The sequence below is a fragment of the Gymnogyps californianus genome, chromosome 3 (genome assembly GCF_018139145.2).
Source record: "Gymnogyps californianus isolate 813 chromosome 3, ASM1813914v2, whole genome shotgun sequence".
Lineage (NCBI taxonomy): Eukaryota > Metazoa > Chordata > Aves > Accipitriformes > Cathartidae > Gymnogyps > Gymnogyps californianus.
Window position 1 is genome coordinate 125639840 of NC_059473.1, and position 27565 is coordinate 125667404.

At 39.0% G+C, this 27565-nt stretch overlaps 1 protein-coding gene across 1 annotated transcript in view; it reads left to right on the top strand.

Moving 5' to 3' along the window:
* Window positions 1-27565, top strand: part of KIF13B (kinesin family member 13B) — a 130251-nt gene that overhangs the window by 5559 nt on the left and 97127 nt on the right. Inside the window, exon 2 of the mRNA XM_050893684.1 lies at window positions 5301-5394. Coding sequence (XP_050749641.1) covers window positions 5301-5394 — 94 coding nt within the window. The remainder of the gene's footprint in view (window positions 1-5300; window positions 5395-27565) is intronic.

Consider the following 27565-nt stretch of genomic DNA (forward strand, 5'->3'; position numbering starts at 1 on the left):
TCTCAACACTGTCATTTAGATGTAAGTTATTTTCACACTCTCATATAGTCAGTTAGTTTTTCCTTTATTTGTGTTGGCTTCTACATAGCAAAGGGCAAAGAGAAAAGTCACTCTAAGGCAACAAACACTGGCAGGGAAACTTGAGGACCTGTTGTGTTTGAACTTGCTTTCAGATTTCTTTTTCAAACAAAACAAAACAAAACAAAAAACCCCAAATAACAGCTTCTGGGTTTTTTTTTAGTTGGCATTCATTTAATTTGTGTGATAAGTAAACTTTTAAATATTTTAAAGTTACTATTTAAACATTTCTCAGTGTTATTGCCATTTGCTTTTTCGGACCAAGAAAGGTACAAGAAACCAGCTGTAATTTCTTATTCAATGCAACTTGAAGGCTCAGGCCACAACATTCCAGTTCTAACCTTCAAGGGAATGTTAATCTCCTGAAAATCTACTGGCAATTTAAAATATAAAATTTCTGTCCTCTGTCTTTAAAGGAGATTATTTTGAGCTTTTGTATTTGGGGCCAATTTTGGCTTATGAGCTTAGTACATGCACTTTAAACCTTTCACATTTTATTTTTTATACTTCAGTTAGCTTTTCTGAAACTCTACAAGAGCAGCCGTGCTGGTTCCCAGTGACACTGTCGAGCTTAATGTCCTGTCTCCAAGGGGTGCTTAGGTGTCAGTGCAGGTGCAGCTGCCCTAAACCTGGTAGTAGGACCAGGAAGAATCTGTCGCAAGTTTTATTCGACCTGTGTTATAACACCAGGTTCACATCTTTGTTTCAGTGGGGTTTAGGATCAAATGGTATTTGAAAGGGCTGAAAAACTGTCAACCAACAGAAACTAATTTCTTAAACTGAAATCTGATGGAAAAATTTATATGGAAATAAAGGCTCTTGATGAATCGGGAAATGCTTTCCCTTAATTCATCTTATACAATGTGAAAAAATAGAGTATATAAAGAGGAAAATATGGAAGGTCAAGTAAGTTGTAACAGACTTTTCAGCTACCGTGACTGTTGTACTAAAAGCTGTTATGATGCCGTGGTCCCAACCACTAGTTTAATAAATTGCAGACAAACTTATTTACTGTATCATCTTTCATTTTAAGATTATTTCAAACTGCCCTGTAAAAGCTATCTATTAGGATCATTTTGTTTCATTCTGAAATACGGTAACCTTAATGGTGGGATGACTTTTTCGGGTGGTGGCTGAAAAAGCTCCAGTATCACTGCATGGCAGTTCAGATGTTTTCGTTACGCCTCCTGATGCAGCTGGGTTTGATTCCGTGCCCTACTAGAGTGAGTGAGCTGGGTACATCATTATCCAACCAGTGGTGTCATTAGTTGCAGCTAATCTATGAAGACAGTTCCCTAACTGATCCATAAACGAAGATGGAGGTTTCCCAGAGTTGAAAATGTCCGACATTTTCCAAAATACTTCTCCTCTCCCCTTCCTCCAGGATTCACATACACTCTTCGTCTCTGCCCCAGACCTGTTTAGTACATTTTAAAGTTGCACCTTTGCTAGTGTTTCCTAACGCTGGTGTGGAAAATCTGCTGTGTTGAGTTTATGATTACCAGAGGTGGGACTGCTATTGCAGAGGGAATGTAAACTCCTCCCTGTAGTGGAATATACCAGTGCCTGCTGAATCCACCATTGCATGCGATGGTATGCTGCTCCTGGTTTTGCTTTTCCTGCTCCCTCTTGCTTACTGACTTTTCCACCCTGTTTGAAACGCACTGAATTTCTTAGGCTAGTGAAAAAGCCCAAAGCGTACATGGGTGGTGTTAATTCTTTCTACAACACCCAATAGGTGTAGTCATTTAGGATTTACACAAGTGTGGTTTCAGCTAAGATCTGCATTGCTTGAATCTCAGTTTTTATTGTCTTAGAAAACTTTTGTGCGGAGTTGGAAAATCAAGGGAAATGGGAAGGAGAATGGCCTCCTTCGAGCCCCACCTTCCAGTTTCACAAGTGAAATAAAAAGTCATCCGAGAGACTCTCTGTGAGTAGCTTGGATGCACATGACTTAACAATTATTCTTGCACTCAGCCCAGCTTTGCTTAACACTTCTACAGCTATGACCTGTAAATGTGGAAAAGTGACTAAGATATGTGTTACCCTTTTATTATGGACGTCACAGCTCTCTTACTCCGAAGCTATGGAAGAGGCTTTCATTCCCTGCAATAAATGTTTCTTGAGATGTTGAGAGTTTGAGTTTTAATTTTTCAAAAAGCAATTAGCTGATTAGTTTCTTGATTTGATGAAGCAAATGAGTAGCTGATTGTGTTGGCTTGGTAATGACTGAAGGTAGAAGCAGGTTAGCAATAATAATAGGTGAGATTTAAAATCTTGTTTGTCTACAAGATTTGTGCTAAATCTCCAAAGTTTGGCAGTGAGCCACTTCTGTCATCTTTTAACTTCACCTAAATTTCGTGCTGCCTGAAAAAAAAGATACTGTATGGTTGAAAGAAATAATAATACCAAGCCTCAACAAATGAGTTCTTACTACAAGATTAACTAATCGGTGGTTTTGGATGTGCGTTCTTATCTTATCTTGATGCATCCTAATTTTGCTTGTTGTTCAGGGGCAGCAAGTACACTGCTTACCTACGAGACACCGAAACTAGTAAAAGTAAGGGTGGAGTCAATGTGTGATCATATCCAAAAGAGCAGGAAGATAATTTGTCTATAAGGCTAACCTGCTTTAGCAATATTAAGAACTTAATGAGGTGGAAATTATAATGATACGATTTTCAGCAGTGGCTAGTAACAAGATTCATCTCTCAACCTACCAGAAGCATTAAAGAACTCAGAAATCAGCCAAAGAACATGCTTTGTAATGGAGCCAGGATTTGTAGAAAGTGTATGATGTGCTGTTAAAACAGATTTTAAACTATTTCTTCAGCTAAAAGGAGAGTTGCCATGTGAGTCTTTTGCTAAGGTAACTGGGATAAGTAGCCTTAAGGCTGTCTAGATACATAACCCGGCTTAGAGGCTGAATATAAGTGTTTCTTAAGGGTTATTTCATGGGACACCATGAGCTGATGTAGCAGTTCATCTCTGCTGGGAGAAGGTCTCACTCTTCTGCCTCCTCTCTTCCCCCCTGTACAGGTCTACGCCCTTGTTTGCATGGCCTTTGATGCTCTTCAGACCTTTCACTGGGCTGATGTAACTTTCTGTGTGTCTGAATACATCCGTTTTTCATGTTGGATAGTTTTCTGCCATTGAAGTAACTTAAAGTGACTTACAGAGGAGTCTGGTGAGCACATTAGTGGTGGAAGGTGAGCAACAGGCACAGGTAGCCAGAAGGAAGGACTGAGACCTCCCTGTTTGGCAATAGCTGTTAGGTTGGCTCACCAGGTCTTCCGAAACCGTGCTGTCCCGTCTGCAGGATGCCTAGGTGAGGGATTTTAACATTACCTTTGTGATGACGATAATCAGACAAGGTGTGTTGTACATGACAAATTGGCTTTGAATCTCTCTTCTTTTCCTGTGAGGACATGTGACTTTAAGGAACTCTTGTATCCTGTCTGTGTGCTTTCTTAAAGGTATTTCACAAAGAGAGGTTTAATGAATACTAGCAAGACCTTGAGTTCACTGGGCAGTCATGGGTGCAAAACCTGCCATCAGCATTCTCTCTCAAGAGATGGATTAAAAAATGTGATAGAGACCATACTGCTTATATACAGAGTGCGCATACCTTATGCTTTGCATAAGGGAGGTAGCATGTAAAAACCTTCTTCAGTAGTTGAGGAAAAGCAGGTCACTGCAATACAGAATGTTAATCACTAACCAGCCAGACCAAGATAAAGTGGCTTGTTGGATATGGTATGTATGAAGAATATAATTTCATCTAAGCAAGCATGTATTGCATATTAATGATAGGGAAATTGGCTTTCAGGGTGTGGGGGGAAATTAAAATAAACACTAGCTTCTGAAGCTTGTCTGTCTCTTCCTTCCACAAAAGCACAGTTTAATAACAGAGGAGTAGTTTTGTTCAGAAGGATTTCAGTTTCATGGGACTGCCTGCTATGACCAGTAATCTTGAGCTTTGGCTTCCTTTGTTGTGTTTCAAGTAGCAAAAGGCTATAACATTTCTTTCAAAAAATGTCAGTGAAATAAACTTCCCCTTATTATGTTATTTAACAGTAGCAATAAGTCTGCAAGGTGCCATGCAATAATTAAGATCTGCAGTCTTTGCCTGAGAGATTTGCGGTCTGAGTTTATAAGGTGCTGTAAGGTGAAAGAGCAAGTACAGGTAACAAAGAAGGAAAGAGCAGAGATGAAGGAGGATGAGGATTATAATTAACGTGATTAGACAGGAGCATATTTCGGTGATTCAGCTGAGGTTTTGAACTCCGTATGGAGGTTATGCAGCGTAGCCCCTCGTCATTACAGCGTGTGAGGGCGTTGCAGAGTGCCTGCTGGGTGCGCTTAGTGTGTCATGTTTATAGGTATCGGCACTTGGGTGCACTTCCCAGGCTCAGCATCGGCGTGTAAGAACATAGGACTGGACTTGTTTATGTCCAGGCCCCTATGTCTGCAGGCAATGACTTTGATTGCAAGTGGCTGTTTGCTTTTTTTATATCTAACTCCATTTGTCATTGGGTGGATACCTTGGACGGTTGTCAGTGCTATCTGAAGCTCTTATTTTGTTTCCCCCGCCTCTATGGCTGAGAATTCTCATACATTCCAAATATTCTTATTACTCATAGTGTATATATCCCATTGCTTAGCGTCATTTGGAAGAGCTGGGCTTTCCAGCTGACTGGGAGCCTGTGGGGAAGGATAAGCCCATTTCTACACGCTCACACCTAAATTATTTTTGATGTGACTTGAATTTCTCCAAGCAGGTGCCCCAGGACTAACAGCTGGCATGGCATGCTGCAGTATCGCAACAGTGGCCGGGGAAAACGTGCTGCAGATGGTAGGGGCAGCTTTCCCTCCGAGCGTGTGAGGCATTGAGAGAGCAATAAGAGCTGTCAAAGTGGTACCATGCCTAATGGTTCTTTCCCCAGAAGAAATTTCATACTGCCTTGTATATGCTGATTGTCCTTCAGTAAAACCTAAGTGCTCTTTCTTGTTTTGAAAAGAGTGCATGCTTTAAAGCTGGACAGGATCCATCCCATCAGAATATCTCTAGAAGTGGAATTTGGCAATAGTCCTGTTTCTATTCTCTAGCTGATGGGTGGCTGTCAGACTGCATGAATAAATTTGGTGTCTGGAGGAAGTAATGGTGTATATAATCCTAGTGCTTTAGGAGCAGCACTTGACACTTTCTCATTTCTTTATAGAGCTTGATCTGCATACAAAATGTGTGGTGGATGTGGATGCAAACAAGGTTATTCTTCATCCTGTAAACACCAACCTTTCAAAAGGAGATGCCAGGTAAGATTTTTGAATTAGGAAGGTCAGGTTTCATAAATTAAATATGAGGCTAACAACTAGGAAATGTAGGCCTTGATAGAGGGCTTTCCGTTTAAAAAATAATATATATTCTTTCTGCAATGTAATTGCCATCATCTATAAAATAAGGCTGATTTTACCATGCTGGGAAGATGCTTTGAAAACCTAGTGCTTACTGCATTTGCTTCCTGCTCTAAACAATGTGTTAGCAATTAATGGGTCTGTGAACTGTTTCATTTCTTCTCATATGCTATTATGGAACAGGAGAAATTTAAATCTGCAAAATAATTTGAGCGGGGCACAGTTTGTCATTTTGGAATGAAATTAATTTTCACAATTATTTTCTCATAATGGGCTTGTATCCATTGTGTAAGAAGGGGAATGGGAATGTGCTGGAGAGGTGTAGCTCTGGGAGTGTCTTGACAGTGGGGCATTACATGTATCAAAAATACTTGGAAAGGTGGCTAAGGGTAGGGACCAATTTATGTCGGAACTGCCATCCATTTGTTTAAACTACTGTGAAACTGAAAAGTCCTGTAATAATTGATAGGGTTAAAGTTGTGACTACTTAATTTATTGCTTGTTTGCAAGGGGAGGAAATGAAAAAACGTATGCATGAAACAAAATAACAGGGGTGCAGGAGAAGGCAAAACCTGTTACTGGACATCTACAGTCAATCATGATCTGTTTTCTGGAAAAAAAAGGAAGTGGTCTTAAGGGTGACAGATATGAGAAAAATTCAGTTAAACACATAGAAGAGCTTTGTTTAAATGCCACTGATCGTAGCTTTTTCATTTAAAGCTGAACTGTATGTCGGTGGTCAGTAGAAGTATTCTTTACCTGATCTCTGATAATTTAAACTTCTCAAACCCAAGTGGTAGTAAATGGAAAAGCAAAGAGATCATCAGGTGCAATATGTGCTTTCTATTGTCATCAGCTGAAAGACTTATTACAGACAGTCGGACTGGAGCTTTAATAAGTTACTTAAAATCAAACAGGCTGTGTGTGTGGTGGGGTGTTTTTGTTTGTGTCAATATCTGCCTCCTCCAGAAACACGTGTATGGTTTAGCTGCCAAATACCTATGTTGATTTGAGCCTTTAAAACTGCTAAAAATGGCAGGAAATTAAGATTCTCAGAAGCCTAGTCAGCCAGAGCTCTATTAAGAATGTTATTCATAGTTTCTCCAAAACATGGCAACCAATCAAATGCTGCATAGTTTATACTCCCTGATATAAGTTTAAAAAATGTTCATACTGCAGCCATGAGAGAAAACATCATGCAAATCATGCCCCCTGGCAAGGGAGGAAGCAGTTGGCAATTGCGTTGACGTCCCAGACAAGATGGTGAGCCTAGTGTGAGAAAGCAGCGTGCCAGACCGAAGAATACTTCATTTGCATTTTCACAAATACCCATTGCTAACCTAAGCAGGAAGCATAGTAAATTTATATGGGGTGATTTAATAGAAGAGGGAAAAGCGGAGGCCCATTAACTGCACTAAAGGTTTGCCTGCAAACAGTGAGACAACACATCTCAAAAACATAGTTGGAGTAGTGAGGATTTGGAACAGGGTGCTATCTAGCATGTAATACCCTTGAGAGAGGCTGCTGCTAAATTGTCTTGGCTTCTGCAGCTCCATCAGAGGAATCTTAAATATCAGCTCAAGGAAACAGTTAGTTTTAGTTATGGTTCTTCTAAGTTTGGGGGTTAATTTATGCTCAGGTTCTGCTTCTGTTTCCAAATCCACCGTCAACAACTTTGCCTTGTGCTATAAAATCATTCATTTTGATTTCAGACATGTCTAGTGTCTAAAGTGAGCTGAAGGAATTCTGGCAAACCTAGAGTGCTTTCAATTAAACAGAGAAAAGTAAAGTAAATAATATCGTGAATACACTCTTTAGATGCTTGCAAAGCAGGATAAGTTTGAAAATATTAAGAGCTTTGCTGCATTTCTTATTAAGATGCCAGGGTCAGTTTAGGAACCGGGAAAAGAATTTTAGAAACAGAAATCTGTGCTGTCACATCCCCACTTGTCATGACTCAGCCGTGCTCTGTCAGGGAGTGACATTTGGAAAAACAACCGATGACTTTTGGAAGCATGTGTGTTTTCCCACTTGCATCCTCTCTGGTAGAAACCAAGTCTGGGAGATGGGTAGGTGTAAATAAATAGTTTAATGGGTGAATTAGCCTGTGTCACAGTTACGTGTCTTTGTCCTGTTTCCCTAAGGTGGTCCTCGCAGCCCAGAGATCTATATAATGTGTCTGTCCATCTGCAAAAGATCTCTGCCAGTCAGATCAGTTAAAATGGCAAATACTTGACATTATGTTTTCAGTTGTCTCTGAGTTAAAGAGGAGAAGCAGGCTTTGGAGTCCCTAAGGGATACAGCCACCCCTCCTTCTGATTTCCCATGGGACCTGGGAACGAATGTGTCCAGAAAAAGTCAGAAATGTCCACTCTCTTTATGTATTTCATATTTTGACAGATACCCAACTTGAGGTATGTGGGACCTGACTTTTGGAGATAGCAAATTGTGTTGATGTAACTGCCACTGAAACATTTTCAGGTTTTCAGAAAAAGAGCGTCTCTAGCTGTTTCAAATTTTGCATTAAAAATTAAGGAATGTTTTGAAAATCCAGGTGATAACTGATTGCCCTCACTTTCTCCTGCATCTACAAACTGAATATATTATTTACACATTTCTCTAGAGACTTGAGGATTAATAAATGCATGTAAAACCCTTGCTCTCAAAACAAGAAGTCTCTTTTCATACAACTTCAGAAATCTAGCATCCTCCTGTTAGTTATTCCTTAACCAAGAAATGACCTTTCCTGAGATAGAGAAATGCAGCAGTTATTTTATTGAGCAATCCTTAATAGTGCTGTGCAGGTTTCAGTAATCTGATCGCGTACAAAGGATCAATTTTAAAATCTATCGGATGACCTCTAGGCTGGATAGGCTTTGTTACTAACCTTGGGGTATTGGGGGGTAGGTTTGGTTGAGTGGTGGTTTCTTGTATTAAAATGAAAATTATACTGTGTGGAAATGTTCAACCTTTTCTTTAGTTGCTTTCACAAAATTATTTGCTACAGAGCCTTGAATTTTGTCACAAATTTCCCAAAACGACCTCTTTAAATCAAAATCTCCCCTCTCAAGCATGTGTGAACCTCCAGGGATTCGCTGTAAATGAATGGTATCATTAGCATGACGTGTCGACTTTTTTGTTTGCCTTATGTAGTTGTCTGTTCTCTCTGTTGCAAAGGTCAAGGCTAAAGTTTCTTTATCAACACGGGATTTACTGTGTGCTGCAAAGATTACTCATAGCATTATTACTTCGTGGCTAGGGCTTGAAAGAGGGTGTGAACTCATTTTGATTGAAGTGAATAGATAAGTCCTAGGCAACAATTGGAATGTTTATAGGAATTAATTTTTTGGAAAACCTCCAAATAGACTCTAATTACTCTAGGTTCCTTTATAGCCTTTTTTTTTTTACTGTCAATTTTCTTGTGCTGTCATTTTACATTTCCCAAACAAGACCTATTAAAAAGACTTAAATTATTATTTTTGACAGGTCAGACAAAGGAGTTTTATTATATACTGCAGACATAACTGTAATTGATGTGTAACTGATACCAGCTCGGAAATCAGTTGTGTATTAGTCTGGCACAGGCCTATGAATGAGTCATAATATTTGTAGAACAAAACATGTATTAAATCTGCCCAACAAACCACCTTTGAGCCTTTTTATTAACAGAATATGCTTAAAAATGAAAGGAGTGCTGACTTCTGTGTACTTCCATTGCAGTTTGTGGTTTATAGATGCTTTCCCTCGTTTTGCAGAACAGAGATTCCAAAGACTAGCACAGGGTAAAAACTATTCCAAGGAATGAGTGCAGCTAACTGAAGCTGACAAGTGTGTTAAACCAGGCTGGGTTTTTCCTTTTCAGCTATTGTAATATCTTTATAATTAGTGCTTTGTAATAGATATTTCCATAATTGAGTATCTTTATAAATATTTTTTAAAATAAGTAGTTTGCTTTTAAAGTATCTATTCCTGGATTTAAACCAGTTTACTTTTGCATATCCATACAGACAACGTTTTTGCTCGTGAAGTCGTGATACTTAAACTCAATTTGATTGTTTTCTAAGGAGTTCTGGAAACTGAGAAGGGGCGTACTATTATGTTAGACTTGAGGATTTTTGTAGCCTTGCAACATCTGAGCTTGATGATTTCTGCTTTGATGAGGAATTGGATGAAGCCCAAGTATATTTTACTTATAAAGGAATATTTTTATAAGATTCTTCTACCACTCCAATTCCCATTTTCTTTCTGAGACAAATGACAGCCCTGAAAAAGGTTGTGGGGAGAAATAATTTTGGACTAATTTCCTTGTAATTAAAACAGGATCAGCTTTCAGAGCTGTAGGTAAATGATGCTCATCTTGTCGTGGCTACTACTGATAATACTCCCTAAGAGAAATTTCTTCCATAATGAATTTAAAGATTGTTGAGAGAATCAAACCAATACTCACAGAATTTAGTGAAAAAGAACAATAAAAAAAACCCCTACTTATGCAGTAAGTAGGTAATAAATTGCTGATTTCAGATGAATGATGGACTTCAGGCAGCAGTTGGGTTGAAATAAACAGCCCAGTGTGTTAAAACTTTCCATAGTTCATCTTCAGACCGAAGTTTTTTTTCTTCTTATAAAGCTGAGGAACCTTTTAATCCTTCTGAAGAAGAAATGAAGATTAGGACCAAGACAGAATGCTGTCAAAGATTTAGCTATTGAAAAAATGGTAGCAGAAAACAATTATCAGAGTCTCAAGGACTAAGCAACGTTAGTTCACTCCTTTTGAAGGGTTAAGTGTGAAGTGGATGAATGGTAACAAACACATGCAACTTCTAAATTAAAAAAAAAAAATAGAAGAATTGGAAGGGCTTACTAATTGTAAAACACTACTGCTGTGGTCCTGGGAATTAAAACATATCTATTGAGCCAAGCTTTGTATTCTACTTTAACATGAAAGTTTACAAGATGCCTAGATACTATGTTAAATACTAGGTAAAGGGCCCAGAGCTTTTGCCAAGCTCAGAAAGTGTATTTAGAACTAAATACCATCTTATCAGATTCTGTTTTCACTTATTCTTTGCTCAGTTACTAAAAAACAGAATACAGCGTTCGTGCAAGCCCACACAAGCTCCCTCTGCCTGCTCTCAGTTAGCCAGAAATCTTGTGATGGTGTTGCCCGATGCGGAGGCAGCACCAGTGAGCACGCTGAGAGGCAGGATAAGCTCCTGCTTGGCACAGCCTTAGCAGTTATACAATATTTGGTCTGCACAGAGCACAGGTGAAGCAGGCTTTCATCTGGCTGCGATGTGTGTGTGACTCTTTGGCGTGACTCGAACTTTCCTTAAAGCTGGCTAAAAGCTGAAAAATAAATCATGACTTATCAGCTCTTGCTGTGTGGAGTATTACAGGTCTCGTGCTCTCTTGATAAAAATGGAAAATGCTAATCTTAGTGTAGCTGACTACATGGGAAATGCTTGAATAGTGAGGTGGTAAAACTTGCACACAAATTGATTTCTTTTGCAAAAATTATAAATTGGGAGTGTGTTGGTTGGGGAAAAGGTACATTAACCAGTGAAAAACTTGCATTAACCAATTAGAGATAAATAATCTCGTTGTGATGTGAAGAAGCATATATATTTCTTGCAGAATTCACTAAAATATGTGATATATGTGGAATGGTAGGCAAAAATCTCAGTTGAAGGAAGGTTTAGCAAAAGTTGAAAATACCATGATCCTTTTATCTAGGTTATAATATCTTAGAATTTTTTCACAATTAATTGATTCTCCTCATATCTTCCAGAACAGCATGCAGACAGTCAAGATGCCTAGAGAGGAAATGCTGACGTGATTATATAGGCATTCTTGTATGTGTGTATAAATATGAACTGGAAAAGCTGACTGGTAGGAGTAACCAGGAAGACTTTGACTTTTAAAAATAATATATGATAGCAGGAGCACATAGGGGTGCACCCTTCACTTTTTCTACCTTAGGAAAGAATGTGCATAATCAGAAAATGAGGAGAATGTATGAAGGCAATGCTATATATGGAATTAATCTGCATAACTCCTTGCCCCAAGAAAACAGAGGCAATTACTGGTATATAGTCATGGAAAAATGCACACATTTTCTTGAAAATACACCAGGATCCTGCCTGATGTTAGGTAAGAACCACTTGAAGAGCTGCCTCATCTTAGGCAGTGTTTTATGTATGTGTCCCCAGTTGTTCATGCATTTTACTTAGAAGTAGCAGCTGTTGGACATAGCCAGAAATTGAATCTTGAGCGTGGTGGACCATTTGCCTGATGTGGTAGGGTTGCTATTTGACAGCAAAGCAATTTAAAGGAAGAAATATTATTGTCTTTGAAGATGGGTGAAAACTAATTGCATTGCATGCACCTCTGCTCCTCTGTATCTTTCCTGGCATTGTATTAATTCCTGCTGTGTTAAACTGCTTGGGATAGGAACAATTCAGATTAGGATGTGAGGGTGTGGAAACAACACTAACTGCATAGTTGGCTGTGTTACCTCCTTACACTAAGGGGGAATGGCTTGCTATGCGGGTAAGGGTTCATACTGATGTATAAAACTCTAACTGAGAATGAAATTTCTAGGTTAGATGTTAATTCAGCTGTCTTACAGGGAACAAATTTATGCAACGTTTCATAATGCAGAAATGTTCCAGGAAGTTGCGGGGGGGAAGAGTGTGTTTGTATTCCCGAGACTGATAGCTAACATCCAGTAGAAAGGGAAGCCTGCCTCTCTCAACATCCATACTGGTGTTTTGTGGGCACAAAACAGCTCACAGGAAATTCATGTTTGCGAAAACAGTGCTATGAGATTTTCCTGTATTGCCGACTTTGCCTGTACAGCTCTTTTGCATCTCTGTATACAACTCTCACTTCAAGCATGACCTTGTTCTGTAAAATGATGATTGTTTCTGATGAGGTCCCTCAAGTATGTATTGCTGCTTTTTATTGATCAAGTTACTGAACAGCCTAAATAAGTTAAAGGGGGGGGGGGAAGCGTCACCTAAAACGGACAGTCATTTAAATGGTTGAATGAAATTATGGTAAAACAATTGCTTTTTCACCCTTATTATCAGAGTTTATTTTGTAGGAAGTCATATTAAACCTATATTATGGAGCACACTCCGTACATGTGCATTAAAGCTAGACTGCACCCAGCTGCCAGTCATCTATGTTTTACTGAAAAATGTCTTCTGATATAAAAATTATATGTCTAAATACTTCTGATGAGTTGCTGCAGTACCTGGAAATCACTTTCTTAAAAGTTTGAAGGTCATCTGTTTGTTCTGGAAAGACCTTAAATCAGAGAGGAGTTGGGACAGACAAAGGATGGAGACCATGTCTTGAGGACAGCAGGGCTAGCACACAAGGCTCTGTTACTGTGCACCTCCTGAGTCTTTGGTTGCACGAGTGAGGGATTATATTGCACAAGGAGGTGAATACTTGCCATATAAAATACTTATCTTGTGTGAAATTGAGAAGTAAGAGTTCTGCCAGGAGAGAAGGGGGTTGCTGCACTTCAAGTTGTGCTTTTGAGGAAGTGTATTTGCTACAGCTCCCATGCTTTGACTTGAAGAAAAGTGAAAATGCGAGATAGAAACCCTCCACAAGGTCTCATCACGGACAAAAAAGTTAACAAAACTTTGAACTGTGCTTGTGTGTGTCAATGTGCTTAAAGATCTGTATCCTATTTTGTATTGCTTAAGAAAATAAAATGGTGAGACTGTGTGAACAATTTTTTGTATAGACAATTCCCTTCCCACTAGTTGGGTCACTCCTATTTACTTCTACCTTTTTTATGGCTAACGTAGCCATAGCAAGTTAGGATTATCTGTTATTTATGAACTCTGTGCCCATATTGTAAGTGAAAACTACTTTTAACATGAGCCATATCATCTTGAAATGAGAACCGGGCAGCCACGCCACTACTAGGAATCATCCTTGGCCACCTTATATTCCTTAGCTGAACATGAAAGAAGCCTTTTTTGATCTTGTTGCTGATCTGACCAAGCCGGTGATGACCTACTGTATTGGAAGGAAAAAGTAAAGGTAATAGATGAAGAATTAATTTGGTTCACATGAGCAAGCTGGTCTAGTGGAAGGTGTCCCTGCCCATGGCAAGGGGGTTGGAACTAGGTGATCTTTAAGGTCCCTTCCGACCCAAACTGTTCTATGATTCTGTGTCACATGATCTGAAGTAGAACCTTCAACTTGTGTTTCATGGATTCCTAACCTCTGGTACTTTTTCTTCTGAAAACCTGATACATTTGTAAAGTGCCTGCAACCTTAATTCCTCACTAAATTGAGGGCTTTTAATAGACTATGTAATCTAGCAGCAAGTTCTGGAGCACCGTTAACATTGTTGACCTGCTTGCAGACAGTGTTTGGAGGTTGGTGGTGATAGTTGCTAAGCAGCCTGTCCTTCACGCAAACTTCTCTGGATTTGGCAAAGGCTTCTGATTGTGAGTTATCTAAGGAGTGGACTTCTGCTGCAAATAGAAAGTAATTTGTAGTCCCTTCCCATTGCAAAGCGGTATCAGCAGTAAGGGCCAGTTCCCAGAGGTGTGTTTTTAAAAACAAAACAAAACAAAAAAACACCACAAAACAAAACCCAAAAAACCCTCTTTGTGGCATATTGAAGCTATAAGAAGGAACATGTTAAATATTTGAGTGGAATGTAGCTTTTATTTAAATCTCTAGCAATTTTGAGAGAACTGCCAACAGTTTTCTTTTTAAAGCTAGCCTATATCTGAAGCTTAGAACATCAGGCTGTTTAAGCTTCAAGGAGACTGTGATGTATTAATTGTTTTCTTGACTTGTTAAATCCACAAGTTAAAACAGACAAATGCATTTGCTTTAAGAAGAGTCAGTTGGGATTTGGCTCAGTGTCAGTCTTTTTCTGGACTTCAGTTTCAATGGAATTAGGATTTGACCCACTGTTTTCCAGTTTAGCCCAATGGCTTTTTTAATTTTGCTGCAATGCAGGTTTATCTCTTAGGAAAATAATTTAAAAGGCCATAACATTTGATTTGATTGTAGTAATTCTTTGAAATGATAGAAATCAAGTCAAAACTCTGTTTGAAGGTATGAAAATAAGGAAATAACACTAACAAATTACCCTGTGCTATTCTGACAGCAGGAACCGAACAGAACACTGGATAGGTAATGAAAGCTAAGCTTTAAGTTTGAAATATTTGTTTCCTGTGTTGATCTAATATGTTAACAGAAGACTTAAAGGCTTTAAAGTATCTTTCCTGTTAACAAATCAAATCAAGAGAAATAGGGGACTGACCTAGTGGCCATAAACTGTGGGGAGAAGTGAGCAAGGATAGGGGAGGGAGCTTGATCTTAATATCTGCCTTCAGTATTCTGAGTAAATGTTGCAGCTATGAGCGCTTATGCAAAATTATTCCATCTTAATTTTCAACTCTTAAATAATAATGCTTCATGAGGTAAGACTATAAAATGGATTTCGTGGTCAGAATGATGATGCATAATACTCCTGCAGGCTGAAGGACTTTTTCAGTGGCTGGAGCCACTGGATTCTGTGGAAGGTGATAGGTGCAGTTCAGGACAGCTTTTAAAACCTCAGCAGTTGAAGGTATTTGGAGTATCAGCGAATACCTAGCACCTTCAGTGAGATTTCATTCCTGTCAAGTTAGTTCGTATCAATTTTAAGAACAGAACTTAAAAATATATATGTAATATATATATATATATATATATAAAATGAGTTAAACTTCTTCACTGCCTTAAACTGGTTTTATGCCTACCAATTTTGTTTTGAGGATATTTGAGATTAAACTCCAAAATCCTGATCTCAGATTAATATGATTATGAGATCAGAAAAAGATGCAAGAGAGGATATTTCTTGCCATCCAACATGATTGATTAGTAATAGCCAGGATAACTTCGTTTGTGCTGAACAACTCTAACGCTCTTTGCTGCAGTCATTTTAGATTGTGTAGATGTATCCCTCAAGCTAATTTGAAAGAAACTAATCTGAATGCTCACAGTTGAGTATCTGTGGCAGGACATTGCTTTGATGCTCTCCTGAGAAGGTGGTTAAATGCCTCATGATATTATCAGTGATTGTAACGCATGTACTTTTATGGTCAACTAGAATACGTAGGTAGATAATATCACATATAGTCTTCTGAATTCCTTAGGTTTTGGAAAATGGAATATAAAAGCTGTCAGAGTTAGTTTCCTAAATTATTTATGGGCTTATTGTGAAAAGTGAAGAAAAGGAGAAACCTTGTACCTCTTAGTGTCTTATATTCATTGTCCTGAGGAACTTTGAACAAGTTTTTGGAGTTCTTTGTGTGCATCAGTTTGAGGTAACTTGTCCTTTTTTTGTTGTGGTGGTAATTTTAGAATCAGAAGTTCAAAAGATGACACTGTTACACGTGGTGCTCCGTTACATTTAAGGGGGTTAGCCTGAATCTGCCATCATTTTACAGCTCTGTAAAGAAATAACACTACTGAATGCAAAGGAAATTGTTTCTGTGTATCTTTGTTTTCAAGCTCTTGCAGTAACAAGGGAAAATTGCAATTGCTGTAGCACCTCAAGATTTGATTTAATATTTTATATTCTTTTACCTATTTTAATTTCAGTAGATGAGCAAGAGATAAAAGGACTGTTTTTTCTCCTCCTCCTATGAGGAGGAGAAATCAACAATCAGCATCTTATAGGTGTTTTTGGGTTTTGTTTTCCATGAGCTAGGTTTGCAGGAATGCAGCATCTGCTAGGCTCTTGCATGGGCAGCACCCTTCCCTCGGGGTTGGAATGTCTGTCCTTCCTGGAAAGAAGCTATGGAGGTATGGCTGTTTATGGCCTCCTCCTAAAAGGCACACTAAATTTGTTGTTGTTGTTGTTCCAGTTTTAGAGGTACCAAACTGTTCTCCCCTGGTTCTGATTTACATTAAAATAAACTTGTGTCTTTTATCCATTCTTTTGGTATGGAGCAGGACAAAGTCTGGTCATATAAACTTCGGCTTCCTGTGCCCTGCTGTGGTGCTGTGGTATGAGTGTTGCATTCAGTGCTCTGGGAGTATGTGAAATAAAATAACAACATTTTAATTAGTGCTTTAAAGTTCATGGCAGCTTTGATAAGCATATACCATCTTACAAAAATGCAAAGCCTAATTGTCTGATCAGCGCTCTTTTGAGGAGAGAAGCAATCAGGTTCAGTAGTGATTTTTTTGCTAAAGGAGTGTAAAGGAAGAGGGCTGGACTCTAAAGATATCTGGGGAGAGGAAGGATGGACTTCTGTAAGAGCAGTGGCTGCATTAGGGGATTTAGGTTTTACTTCAGTTCTACCATACACTTCTTATCTGACTGTAGGACAGTCACTTCAGATTCTTGTCTTCCATTTCTAGCCTCTAAAATAAATCTAGCATTTTTTCCATTTTTTTTGGTTGATATCTAGTGCAAGAAGGGTTTTAGTGTTTGGGGAGGGTGGGTTTTGGTTTGGTGGTTGTTGTTGTCTTGGGGTTTTTTTTGTGTTTGGGGGTTTTTTTTTTTGTTGTTTTGTTTTTTTAAGCAGGAAGCTTCCTGTGCTGGTGTATAATTAATTAGGTCACATAGCTCAGTGGGACCGGAACTCAGGGTGATGTAAAGAAACCCTGCATCTTAATTTGTATTTTCTGAGGTTCTTAAGCTAGTCCACTTACCTTCATTTTTAGCCTTTTGGATAGCACAATACCATTTTCTTTCTTTCTCCTCAGGGTTTGTACACTTCTGCCAGCATTTTGTTCTGTTCTTCAGCAGTTGTAGCTCTACTGTGCTGATCAGATAAATGAAATGAAGAAACAGGGTATCCACCCAGCTTTTATCTGAATAGCCCTTCAGTGATGAGCACTTCCAGCTCTCTGAATTTTTTTAAAGCATTATTTGCATGTGTTTATGATCTGAATTTTATTTAAACTTGGTAACAAATGTAATTACTTACAAAAATGTTACCTAATATGAATAACTCTGATCAAAAGTGACATTATCAATTGTTTTATTCTTCTGTCCAGTCTTTTCCTGGTATGAAGGCTCTTCTCTCTACTCTTCTGAGCTCTTTGACTGGTATCTGTCACCAGCCAGCCTTCATCTGATAGCCCGTATAGGTCTGGTTTCTTCCTGAAAATGCAGCTAGAGATAATGACTTTGCAGAGTTTGCAGCCATGGTACCATGGGAAGAGAGAATGACAGTGTGCTGAGCAGAAAAATAAACACTTCAGAGGTGTGAAGAAAAAAAAAAGACAAAGAGCGTATGCAAATTTTGTGGCAGAGAAGAGAGAAATAGAGGTGGTTCTGGGAGGAAGCAATTATCTGGTTGCTTTACTCATCTGCTGAAACCACATATGTACCAGCTGAGACTTACAAGCATCTCTACCGCCTACAAGCTATCTTACTTAGTACCTGTACTGCCCACAACAGCAAGTAAGTTATGCAGTAACTTCATGCTAAAACCTTACATCCTTGCTTAACCTCCAGCCCGTGCAACTGCTCTCTGAAAAGTTTTCACACGTAGTAATTATCTCTTCCTGTCACCACTAAAATATCTTTCTTTGCTGCTGCTAAGAGTTTAATCGAATTGCAGGAAGGGCCCTGGCAAGTGCTTTACAGCATACCCAATACAAGAATTATGCCAGAATAGTAGAACCATGACAGGTTCACACTGTAATACAGGAGTACGAGCGATACAGAGTAAGCACGCTGCTGCATGCCGAATAATTACTGCAGCACTTTGACATAGGTTTGGAAGTAGGCATAGGATAGTCCTCCATGACCCAATCTCTGGTGACAATAAAGTGTCTCGTGGTTATGTCGTGAGGCATTTTATTTGTGAAGGTGACACAAGGTGAAACTGATAGAGCTCACTATCATGTGATGTATATCCTGGTACAGCTTCTTGTGAAACGGTGTTAGCCTTTTGAACTAAGAATGTTGTATACTTTGTAATCAAACATTTCCTCATACCTGTATTTTCCTTGTCTGTGCTTCTAGTCCCTGATCAGGTTTCTTAGGTGACACTTTTCCCAGGTAAGGTCATGCCAACAACCCCCTTCCAGAGGACCTTGCTGAGATTCTGCGCACTCTGTGCAGGCGGTTTTGCTGAGCAGGGAGGTCAGCTGGCTGTTTTGCTGAGTAGGGAGGTCAGCTGCCTGCCTCCACGTTGGAGATTTGAGAGGCAATGGGGTCCCAGAATATTTTAGAATTGCTGTTGTAGCGATAGCACGCTGACTCATGGCAGTCTTAAACATAGTAATGCACGAGTAGAGTCACAGACTGATTGGGGCAGGAAGGGGCCTGTGGAGGTCATCTGGTCCAATCCTCCTGTTCAAGCAGGGTCTCCTAGAGCTCGTTGCCCAGCACTATGTCCAGATGGTTTTTTTAAATATCTCCAAGGATAATTCATGTAGCTCTGTACATGAATAAAATCATAAGTTGTTTGTGTACTGTTGAAGAGTGACCTTATTCAGGGTGGCAGAATCTGGAAAACACCTACATTACTGAGATGTGGTAACTAAGCTGACAGTACTCAATATAAATACTAGCTATCACTGTATAATTGTATCCATAATTAATATGTTTGAAAGTGAGAGACAGGTTCATTTTCAAGGCAGTAGTGATGTCAGCAGTTAATTGTAACTTAATTTATGAGAGGTTATTGGCAAGATACAAGTGTTTACTTTTTGGCAAATTATATTTAGCAGAACATCCATCCAGAAGCTAAAAAAAATGAATCACAATTATCAAATATTCATCTTGAAGAATTCTTTTCTAAATGAAAACTTAGTTGATACCTCATGCTGGAATAGGACCCAAAGAAATTCCAACTCAAGCTGAATGCTTTTGCCTCAGCGCTGAGTGTTTCTTGTGTTTTAGCTGTTGGCTGCTTTGGCTTCTGTATGAACAAGCTTTGAAGGATGTCAGAGGTTTCAGCCTTCCTAAGCATTGGAGAAAGACATTGATCGTTTGATATTTTAATCGTGTATTGTATGACCAATGACTTCTGTGGCAACGATCCATGGAAGCATCATGAAACCTGCTGTTTTTTAAATAGAGGTTGGGCAAGACTGAGTATTCTGGATATCATGTGAGGTAACCTGATGTTCAGAAGAGGTTGAGATTTCATATGGGGCGTAGGTGGAGCTGTGTTTTTTCTCCTTCCTCAGTAAGTGTGGATGTACCTTCAATTTCTGGAGGGCAGAAATAAAGTTTCCTGTTTCTTCACTGTGTCAGTTCTTGAATTCAGTTAACTGACCCACTGCTAAACCTAAATCATCTTCTGTAGCACTCAGTGAAAATAGCATGTAGTCTATTCTAATAAAAATCACTAGCTGGCAAATGGTTAGTACAGGTATCTTAAATTCTGCTCATAAGCTTCCTTGAAATGTTTGCATTTGTAATGATGATATCGCTGATGGTACTGTCTGGGTTGGGCATCAATGACAGGCATCCAAGTTTACCTTTCATACGGATAATCTCATCTGCAAACCCCTACTGCCCTGCTGTGTTCTCACTCATGATTTTGCCCTTGCCAGTGTGTGTCTGGGGTAATTCCCATGATCCTTTATCCTAAATAATCAAGGATTTTTTTTTTTCTTTTTTTTCTTTCCTTCAGTCATTTGTCATTTGGGGAAGATCTTGCCTGACTTTTGGGGTAATTCTGGGAGGATCTTCAGCACATTAGTGATTACAACCTTTAGCAAAATTTGCCAGACACTCTAGCTTACTATGGATTTTGAAATACTTAACATTTTTCTTTGCATTTTGAACATTAACTACTACTTGGATCCTTGAACCTTGACAATGGCAGATGTTGGTAAAGTGTTTTCTAAGTGATACAGTCACTCAGCTGGATCCTGCATAGGTAACAAATACGTCACCCCACATGACAGATTGAAACAGCTTCCTTTGTATGTACAGCCAATCCAGAGATTATTTATGCAGGATTTTACACTTCCTAATGTATACTGGTATTTACTGGACTAACTGCATCCTAAAAATAGGCAGTCTGCCCCTAGCAGTTGCCCCTCATAGTATCCGGAGACATAAATGCTTAGATCTTTACACTGAGCATTGTATGGATGCTTGCAAAGTGGAGTCCATACCTCCAAAAGCTTGTAGTATAGAAAAGCTATAAAGAAAAGTGTTGGAAAGGAGAAGCTATAATTTGAATATATTTAGTTAGACACTGCAGGCTAGGTAGAAAGAAGATTAGTGGTTAGGAGCTCATGGATTCTCTTGTGTGTGTGCCTTATTTGCTGCAAATTTTGGCAGATACAATTCTGAAGACTTCATTGGCACTAACAAGTTTTAAAACTGTTGCCAAGTTGCATGAAAGTCATTAATCCTTGTTTATTGTCAGAGTTAATGCTTAGAAAGAGCTTGATTCTTTAGGGAAAAGTATGGAAGAAATCCATCCTTGCAGAAAAATGAAGTTAATTTTTATCACAAAAGAAACTAACTTGACAACTTAGTCTGTCCTGGCATCTCGAGGCCAACTAGAAACTGATTACAACATAATTGTGGTTTTCTCCTGCTGTCGTCCCCATCTGTATACAGTGGTTTATAAAATATTATAAAAATGAATTAAATGGCCATAACTTAAGTATCTTTGCTGTTTTGCAAATGATTATGATTGGGATTGTAATTGAATGTTTTGAGCAAGTTTTTAATCTGTGCATTTGCACAGGACTATAATGAAATATGATGAGTTTATATTCAGACTGGAAAATCTATGTGAACTCAAAAAGGAGGAAAAATCTTACGCTGGAACAGTTACTAAAGGGATTTTTAATTGTGATTTGAAGAATGCCATTTGAAGACCTTTTAAAACCTATTTTAAACTTCAGAGTCTTTTAGAATACAGTAACAAAGGCAGTATGTAAAATGAGTAACAATGATAGTGGTACAGTGTAAGATCTTTGTTCTTCCTTAAAAGGAGATCTCTATTTTATTATTTGAATTCCAAGTTGCTGCAGCCTATTTTTGTGTGAGTCTCTTGCCACTGGTGCTTTGTAGGGAATCTTTTTCATTGCTAAACCAACTGAATATATTCAAATTGTATCTTCTCCTATAAGGCTCCCTTGTAGCCTTTTTCTACTACTTAATGCTAAACATTGTAAGAAAAAAATCATGCCAACAGGGCACCTGAATTTTGGGGGAGGGAGGATTTCCTCCCTGTCTCAAACCCTCCTGTTTAAGGTACTTGAGTGGCAGACGGGAAGGGACCCCAAAATGGCCTTGAAAACTCACTTTAAGAGTGACCTTGTACTGTTGCCATGGTGTTGTCTTTGCCCAGGAAGAGCACGGTGACCGAGACGTGCTCTCAACACAAAGCAAACTTGTCAAAATAGACAATTATCTGTTGCTACATGTTCTGTAGAGACAGAGGGCCTGTAGTCATCGCAAAGGATAAAGAAGAATCTATTGTAAGTGTTTTCTGTACTTGTAATCCGGAGGCTTATTCAGGAGGTGCCTCTCTTTCTCTTCCCAGTCTTCTCCTTTCCCTTTCATCCAGGTGACATGATGTGCAAACATGGGAAAGCAAACTGTTGGCTTGATCAGAGTGGAATATGTATTTCTTTGCATTGGGTCTGAGCATATAAATCCAAGTTATTTGGACTTGCGAAGATGTGGGAATTGGCAGATAGGGCACCAGATGGTGTTAATTTTTTTTGATACTACTTATAAAATCAGTGATGCAAAATATACTGGCAGAATTTATTTTTGGTGGGTCTAAGACAGTGGTGTGTATGTATGATGATGTAGAGTAGACACACTGTAGGTGTTGATAATGAATGATTTACAAATTTTGAAGTATTTTGGGGAGCACAGTTCTCATTCCTGCTGAAACAACGTTCTTGCCTGGTAGATCAGTTTGCTGCAAAGGAAGCTGAGTTAGATGAATTACTAATTTTATGGGTTACAGTCAGTTGTTGAATACTGTAAAGTAGTTGTAACACCAAGCTGGTGTGTGAGGCTGTGTTTGGGAGGCTTGTACATTGTCCAAACTTTAACGAAAGGAAACAGTTTCCTAAGTTTTTCATAATGATGCTGGGCAGGATGTCTATTGAAGGACGGAAAGATTGGAGAGAACGCCCTTGTTAGGCTTTGTCTTACCCAGCATGTCAGCAATTCTCTGACACCTTGCTTTTGTCCATTCCTGTGGTTCCTGGGATGTGCTGCAGGCCCCATGCTGACTGAGAACCATTGGTGCAGGGGGTGTACATATAGGTACACACGCTATACCCCTCCAAATCCCTGGTGTCACCTCCTGTCTGCAGCCACTGTTTCACAGTGCATCCTGCAAATGTGACAGGCATAAGCTTCTGCTGTCCATACGTGTGCCACTGAATGCACGTTTCCCTACTCTTCTGAGTCAAGTCACCTTCTTTTTTTTTGTCCTGTGTTGAGTCTGAGTAGCACTTTTCCACCCATGAACTGCTGAACGCAGGGTACTTATTTAAGTTCCAGAAGGCCAACCCCAAGCTTGAGCACTTCCTAGGAAGCATCAAGAAGGCAGGAGATGTTGTTTTCTGGGTGAATCTCCCTTTTTGGAGGGCACAGTTTCTCTGGCCTGATGTACTTGCCTTATGTGACCACAGATGCTACTAATGTTTTAGTAATTTTGAAGTATCACACAGCTATGAGTTAGTTACTTCACCAATAACTTGGAGTATTTCATGGAATCAGTGGAGAGAAGCAAGTACGTGACAGTTTTGTCTGCTGGCTGACATTCCTCCCTGAAGCTATAAAATAGCTGCAAGTCTTGGAGTTTTATTTTAACCCCCCTGGAAGGTTTATCTTGCCATTTAACAGTTGAAACAATGCAGCCACGGAGAACTTCAAAGTGACTTTGCTTCCACAGCGCTGAGATCCAGGCAGGGCAGGTTCCTTCCTGTAAACACTCACTTTCCATGGCTCAAATTATTTGTTTTTAAAAGTGCCTTTATTAAGAATCACCTATTAATGCTGTGTCCAGGAGTTTAACAGTGTGTATGATCCTCCTGGGTTGTGCTGTGGGAAAACTAATCTTTCCACATTCTTAGAAAGCTGGATAGGCTGGATTGAATTGTTTTTACACTGATTTTTTAAAATATCTCTATGCTTTATAACTACTTATTCCTGGTAATTAAATGTAGGCTTTACACACAGAATGAACATTTAATATAATATGTTTATGTCATGAATCACTGCTTCAGAATAGCTTGTTCTGTTTTACCACGTTTTTAATTAGCGGTGGTTGAAGATCTGATGCAGAGAGAAATCTTATTTTTGATCATCTAAGACTGCTTATCGCAGTGGAAGATTTACTGCTGATAACTACTGTGGTGTCAGCAACAAAGTGATGCTGGTTTAACATTGCTCACTTAAACTGTGAATCCTGCAAGCTGAAAGGTAAATAGGAGGCAATTGAGTTGTTTGAAATGACAAGGATATTTTCTAGCAGTCTAAGTGATGTTGATTAATTATTCTCTATTCTATCTTATCCCCCTTGTTTACTGATATTGTCTGCTAATCTGCGGGCACTCGAGACTGTTTTGATACCATGCGGATTTTGGCTGAGGATGATTGCTGCTCTCATTTGGGGTTCCCTATTTAAGTGGAGTGTTAGTGTTGCAATTTCCTTGACAGAAATGTGAAGTGCATGTTGATAGACTAATGCTTTCTGTTTAGCTAAAACCAAAAAACAAGAAAGAATTTTGATTTCTACCCTTTAGTATTTGAAAATTAGGGAGGTTTGGTTTCTTTTGCAGTAGTTATTCTGTAAAAGCAAGACCATTTTCTGTGCTGTAGCCTTGCATACTTGCTCTTTGCTATGGCATTTTTCATTCTGGGATTTTATTGGAATCATTCAGTAAAATATTTGTTCCCATGATATAAAACAGATAGTCTTTGTCACATAGTTTTAAGTCAGTAGTATGAAATGGCTTTAGCTGCTTATCCTTTGTTTCTTAATTCTTCTAATTGGCTTGTTGATGTGGAGAGCTCATGGTAAGGTTTGGAAGTGGAAGACACGTTAGCATAGGACTGAGTATAAAATGTGATATTTTGTGTATAAGATACATGCCATCAGCAGGTATTTGTCTCATTACTGAAATTACTTTGTTTTGCTCAAATACATCTTCATACCATAGGCTTTAGAGACTGAAGGATCGTAAATCGTGAAGTACTTCACGTGCTGGAGCTACCACGTGACTTTCGTGCATGATACGAAGTGTTGTCATCATCTTGGAAACTTGCATTGTAAGAAGGGAAGGGTATCACAAAGACTAAGTGTATGAAAGCCTAAAACTACAGAAATACAAATTAGGAATTTACGTGTACCATTTTTAACAGCATTGGTTATGAACTATTAACAGCAAACTACGACAGGTAGCGGTGGGCTTTTGTTTGCAAGAATAAGAATGTTTTTTCAGAAGGAGCTGTGATGGCCAAACGCAAGTTGATGGGTGTAGTTGTGTAGCTGGTGTTACAAGGTCAGGTTAACAGTCTAACAGTTCTTTCCAGCTTTAGTATCTCTGAATATATAGAGAATGTAAGACTTAAAGTATGGTGCATGGTTGTAGTGCAGATACCAAACGTTAATGATGTGTTGAATTTATTCAGTTTTAATATACTCTAAGTTGTTTGCAATTGCATTTAAGTCAAGTTTTACGTGGGCTGTGTGACAGTGTCTGAAACCCTCCTTGAAGTCTCTGTTTATCTATATTCAAGTCAAAAAGCTGGTTGCGTTGGCATGAGCAGCTCCGTGAAGAAACCTCAGTTAATTTGGTGGCTGAAGGGAAGGCTTTATCGGGGAAAACGCAGGGCAATACATTGCTATGAGGTCTTAAGAAATACAATCTCCCTCCTCTTGCCTTCTTTCTAAAGCCCTTAGACGCTGGACAAAATTACTTGTGTTGTGAAACCCTCTTCCTTAGGTTGGCATCACAGGTAATAAAACATGTAGCGGAGAGAGGGGATAAGGAAGGCTCTGAGCTCTGCCTCTGCTGCCAACACATACAGCCTTGGTTAAGTTACTGTTCCCCTTTATCATATCCATACAGTGGGAACAATGCAAGAGGCTTCAAGAGACTCTCAATGCTTTTCTGTTATTAGAAAGAAAAAAAGAAAAGCTTCAAGTTTAAGTAATCTGGTTTTGAGTCATCTGTGTGGATTTTGTTGATAGCACAGGTAGCTGAGTTAATGCCATTGAACCGGGTGACAAATGCACTCACGAACCCAAACATTGCCTAATCTAAGGTTTATAAAATTTTAATGTAGATTTTCTTTTTTTAATCATATCCATATGCTGTGATAGTTCAATAGGATGTGTTCAAGAACGTAAAGTGAGTAAGCTCACTGGGCTTGAAAGACTGCCTGCTTCATTGTATATTGCTAATTGATAAACACAATCTCTAGGCTCATTAGTTAAACTAAGCAGGGTTATTTTTGATGAAGGTTTTCTTTGCATCAAGTACAGGAATGTTCAGATGTGTACTTGTCCATGGTTTTCTTTCTAATGAACTTGCACTATGGAGGGTTGTATGTTATTTGAAAGGTTTTAGTATTGAATCTTTTTTTTTAAGTGCTCATAAGTCATTGGAAGAAATACATTTAGCAGTTGAACTTAAAGAACGTTCCATTGGAGAGGAATAAATAGCTTGGGGAGGATGCTAAGAGATCTGAATTTTTGCTGCTAATTTCTATTGGGTTTGCTCAGTGATTTTTAGGCAGGCAAAGTCAATGGCCTGATTTCTGAAAGGAACATTGGACTTGACACAAGCTAGGACCTCAAAGTCTTACAAAAGAGCTTGAGAGTTTTAAAATCTCTCTTTTAGTATCAGAACCCTACTTGAAACTGTATGGCAGCTAAAAAAATACTAGGTATTCCTCAAGTTTATAATGTGTATTTTTATTACGAAGAAGCTGTGGGGAATTGCAGCATTGGCAGCCTTTCAAGCAATCTCTTACAATACAGCTTTATGCCTGTAACATATTTTCTCTTCCTTTCTTTTTGCAAGTCATGTTTTAACCAGATTTCTTTCCCTTTCAACTCTGGAAGGCAAAAGTAATGTCTGAAACACTGTGTTGTACTTGGAGAGGCTAGATTTTCCTCTCATTCTGTGGAACAATAAATGGAAACTTCCATGTTTGGAATTGCACAACCCAACTTTTCCTCTGGGAGCATTCAGTCATTAAATTGCTGATGGGAAAATCAAAGTTCAAGGGGAAAAAATAGAGGTGTGAGGAGGGAGATATAAGCAAGGGAGGGTCTCTTCAGGTATTTGGTTTTAACATACAGCCAAATACAAACTGTGTTTTGAGGCTCTTCTGTGTGGGCCAAGTGTCTGTCTGAATTCTTTCCAGCTCTGACTCTTGAGAGTTTCAAAAGCCTGTCTCCTTTTGGTATCACAGTTCTACCCGACACGGTATGGCATTACGTGCCTGGACCGTCATATCAGCCGAGAAGGTGAAGCTGCATTCCTACATGCTGCTCCAGTCTTGCATAAATGCTAATTTATGGACTGTATGTTGGGGGTGGAGGGAGAGAACTGTACAGACACTCCCCCTCCGCCCTTTTGATTTATAATTATACCACTTATATAAAGTGCTTTATTCACTGGAGACTGATTTCCTGGTCACTGTAACCAGGGCAATAGCAGCAGTGCATTTCTGTCTCCCCCTCAATCCAACACTGCAATAACTAGAGCTAGTACAGGTTGCCAGCAAGGATAAATACCCTCTGCTCATTCTATACGTGTTTTAGCAGCAATAACTCATGTCAGCAGTGCAAATCCTGCAAATTAGGATAGCAAACTCCACTTTGCACTGCTGTTAAGTAAAGCATGGTAAGAAGCTGGTATTGATTGTTACTTAAGCAAAAGAAATTGGGTGCGATGACTTAGCAGTGACGCTCCGTCTTTAAACATCCTTTCTTCATCCTCTGCTTAAAATAGCACCTTAAATTTCTGTATGACTTTATTTTTATGGGAGCTAGTTATGAAATCATGGATTACATCTTCCAAGAGCATGGACAGTTCTAACATGGTAATAACTGTTTCTGCA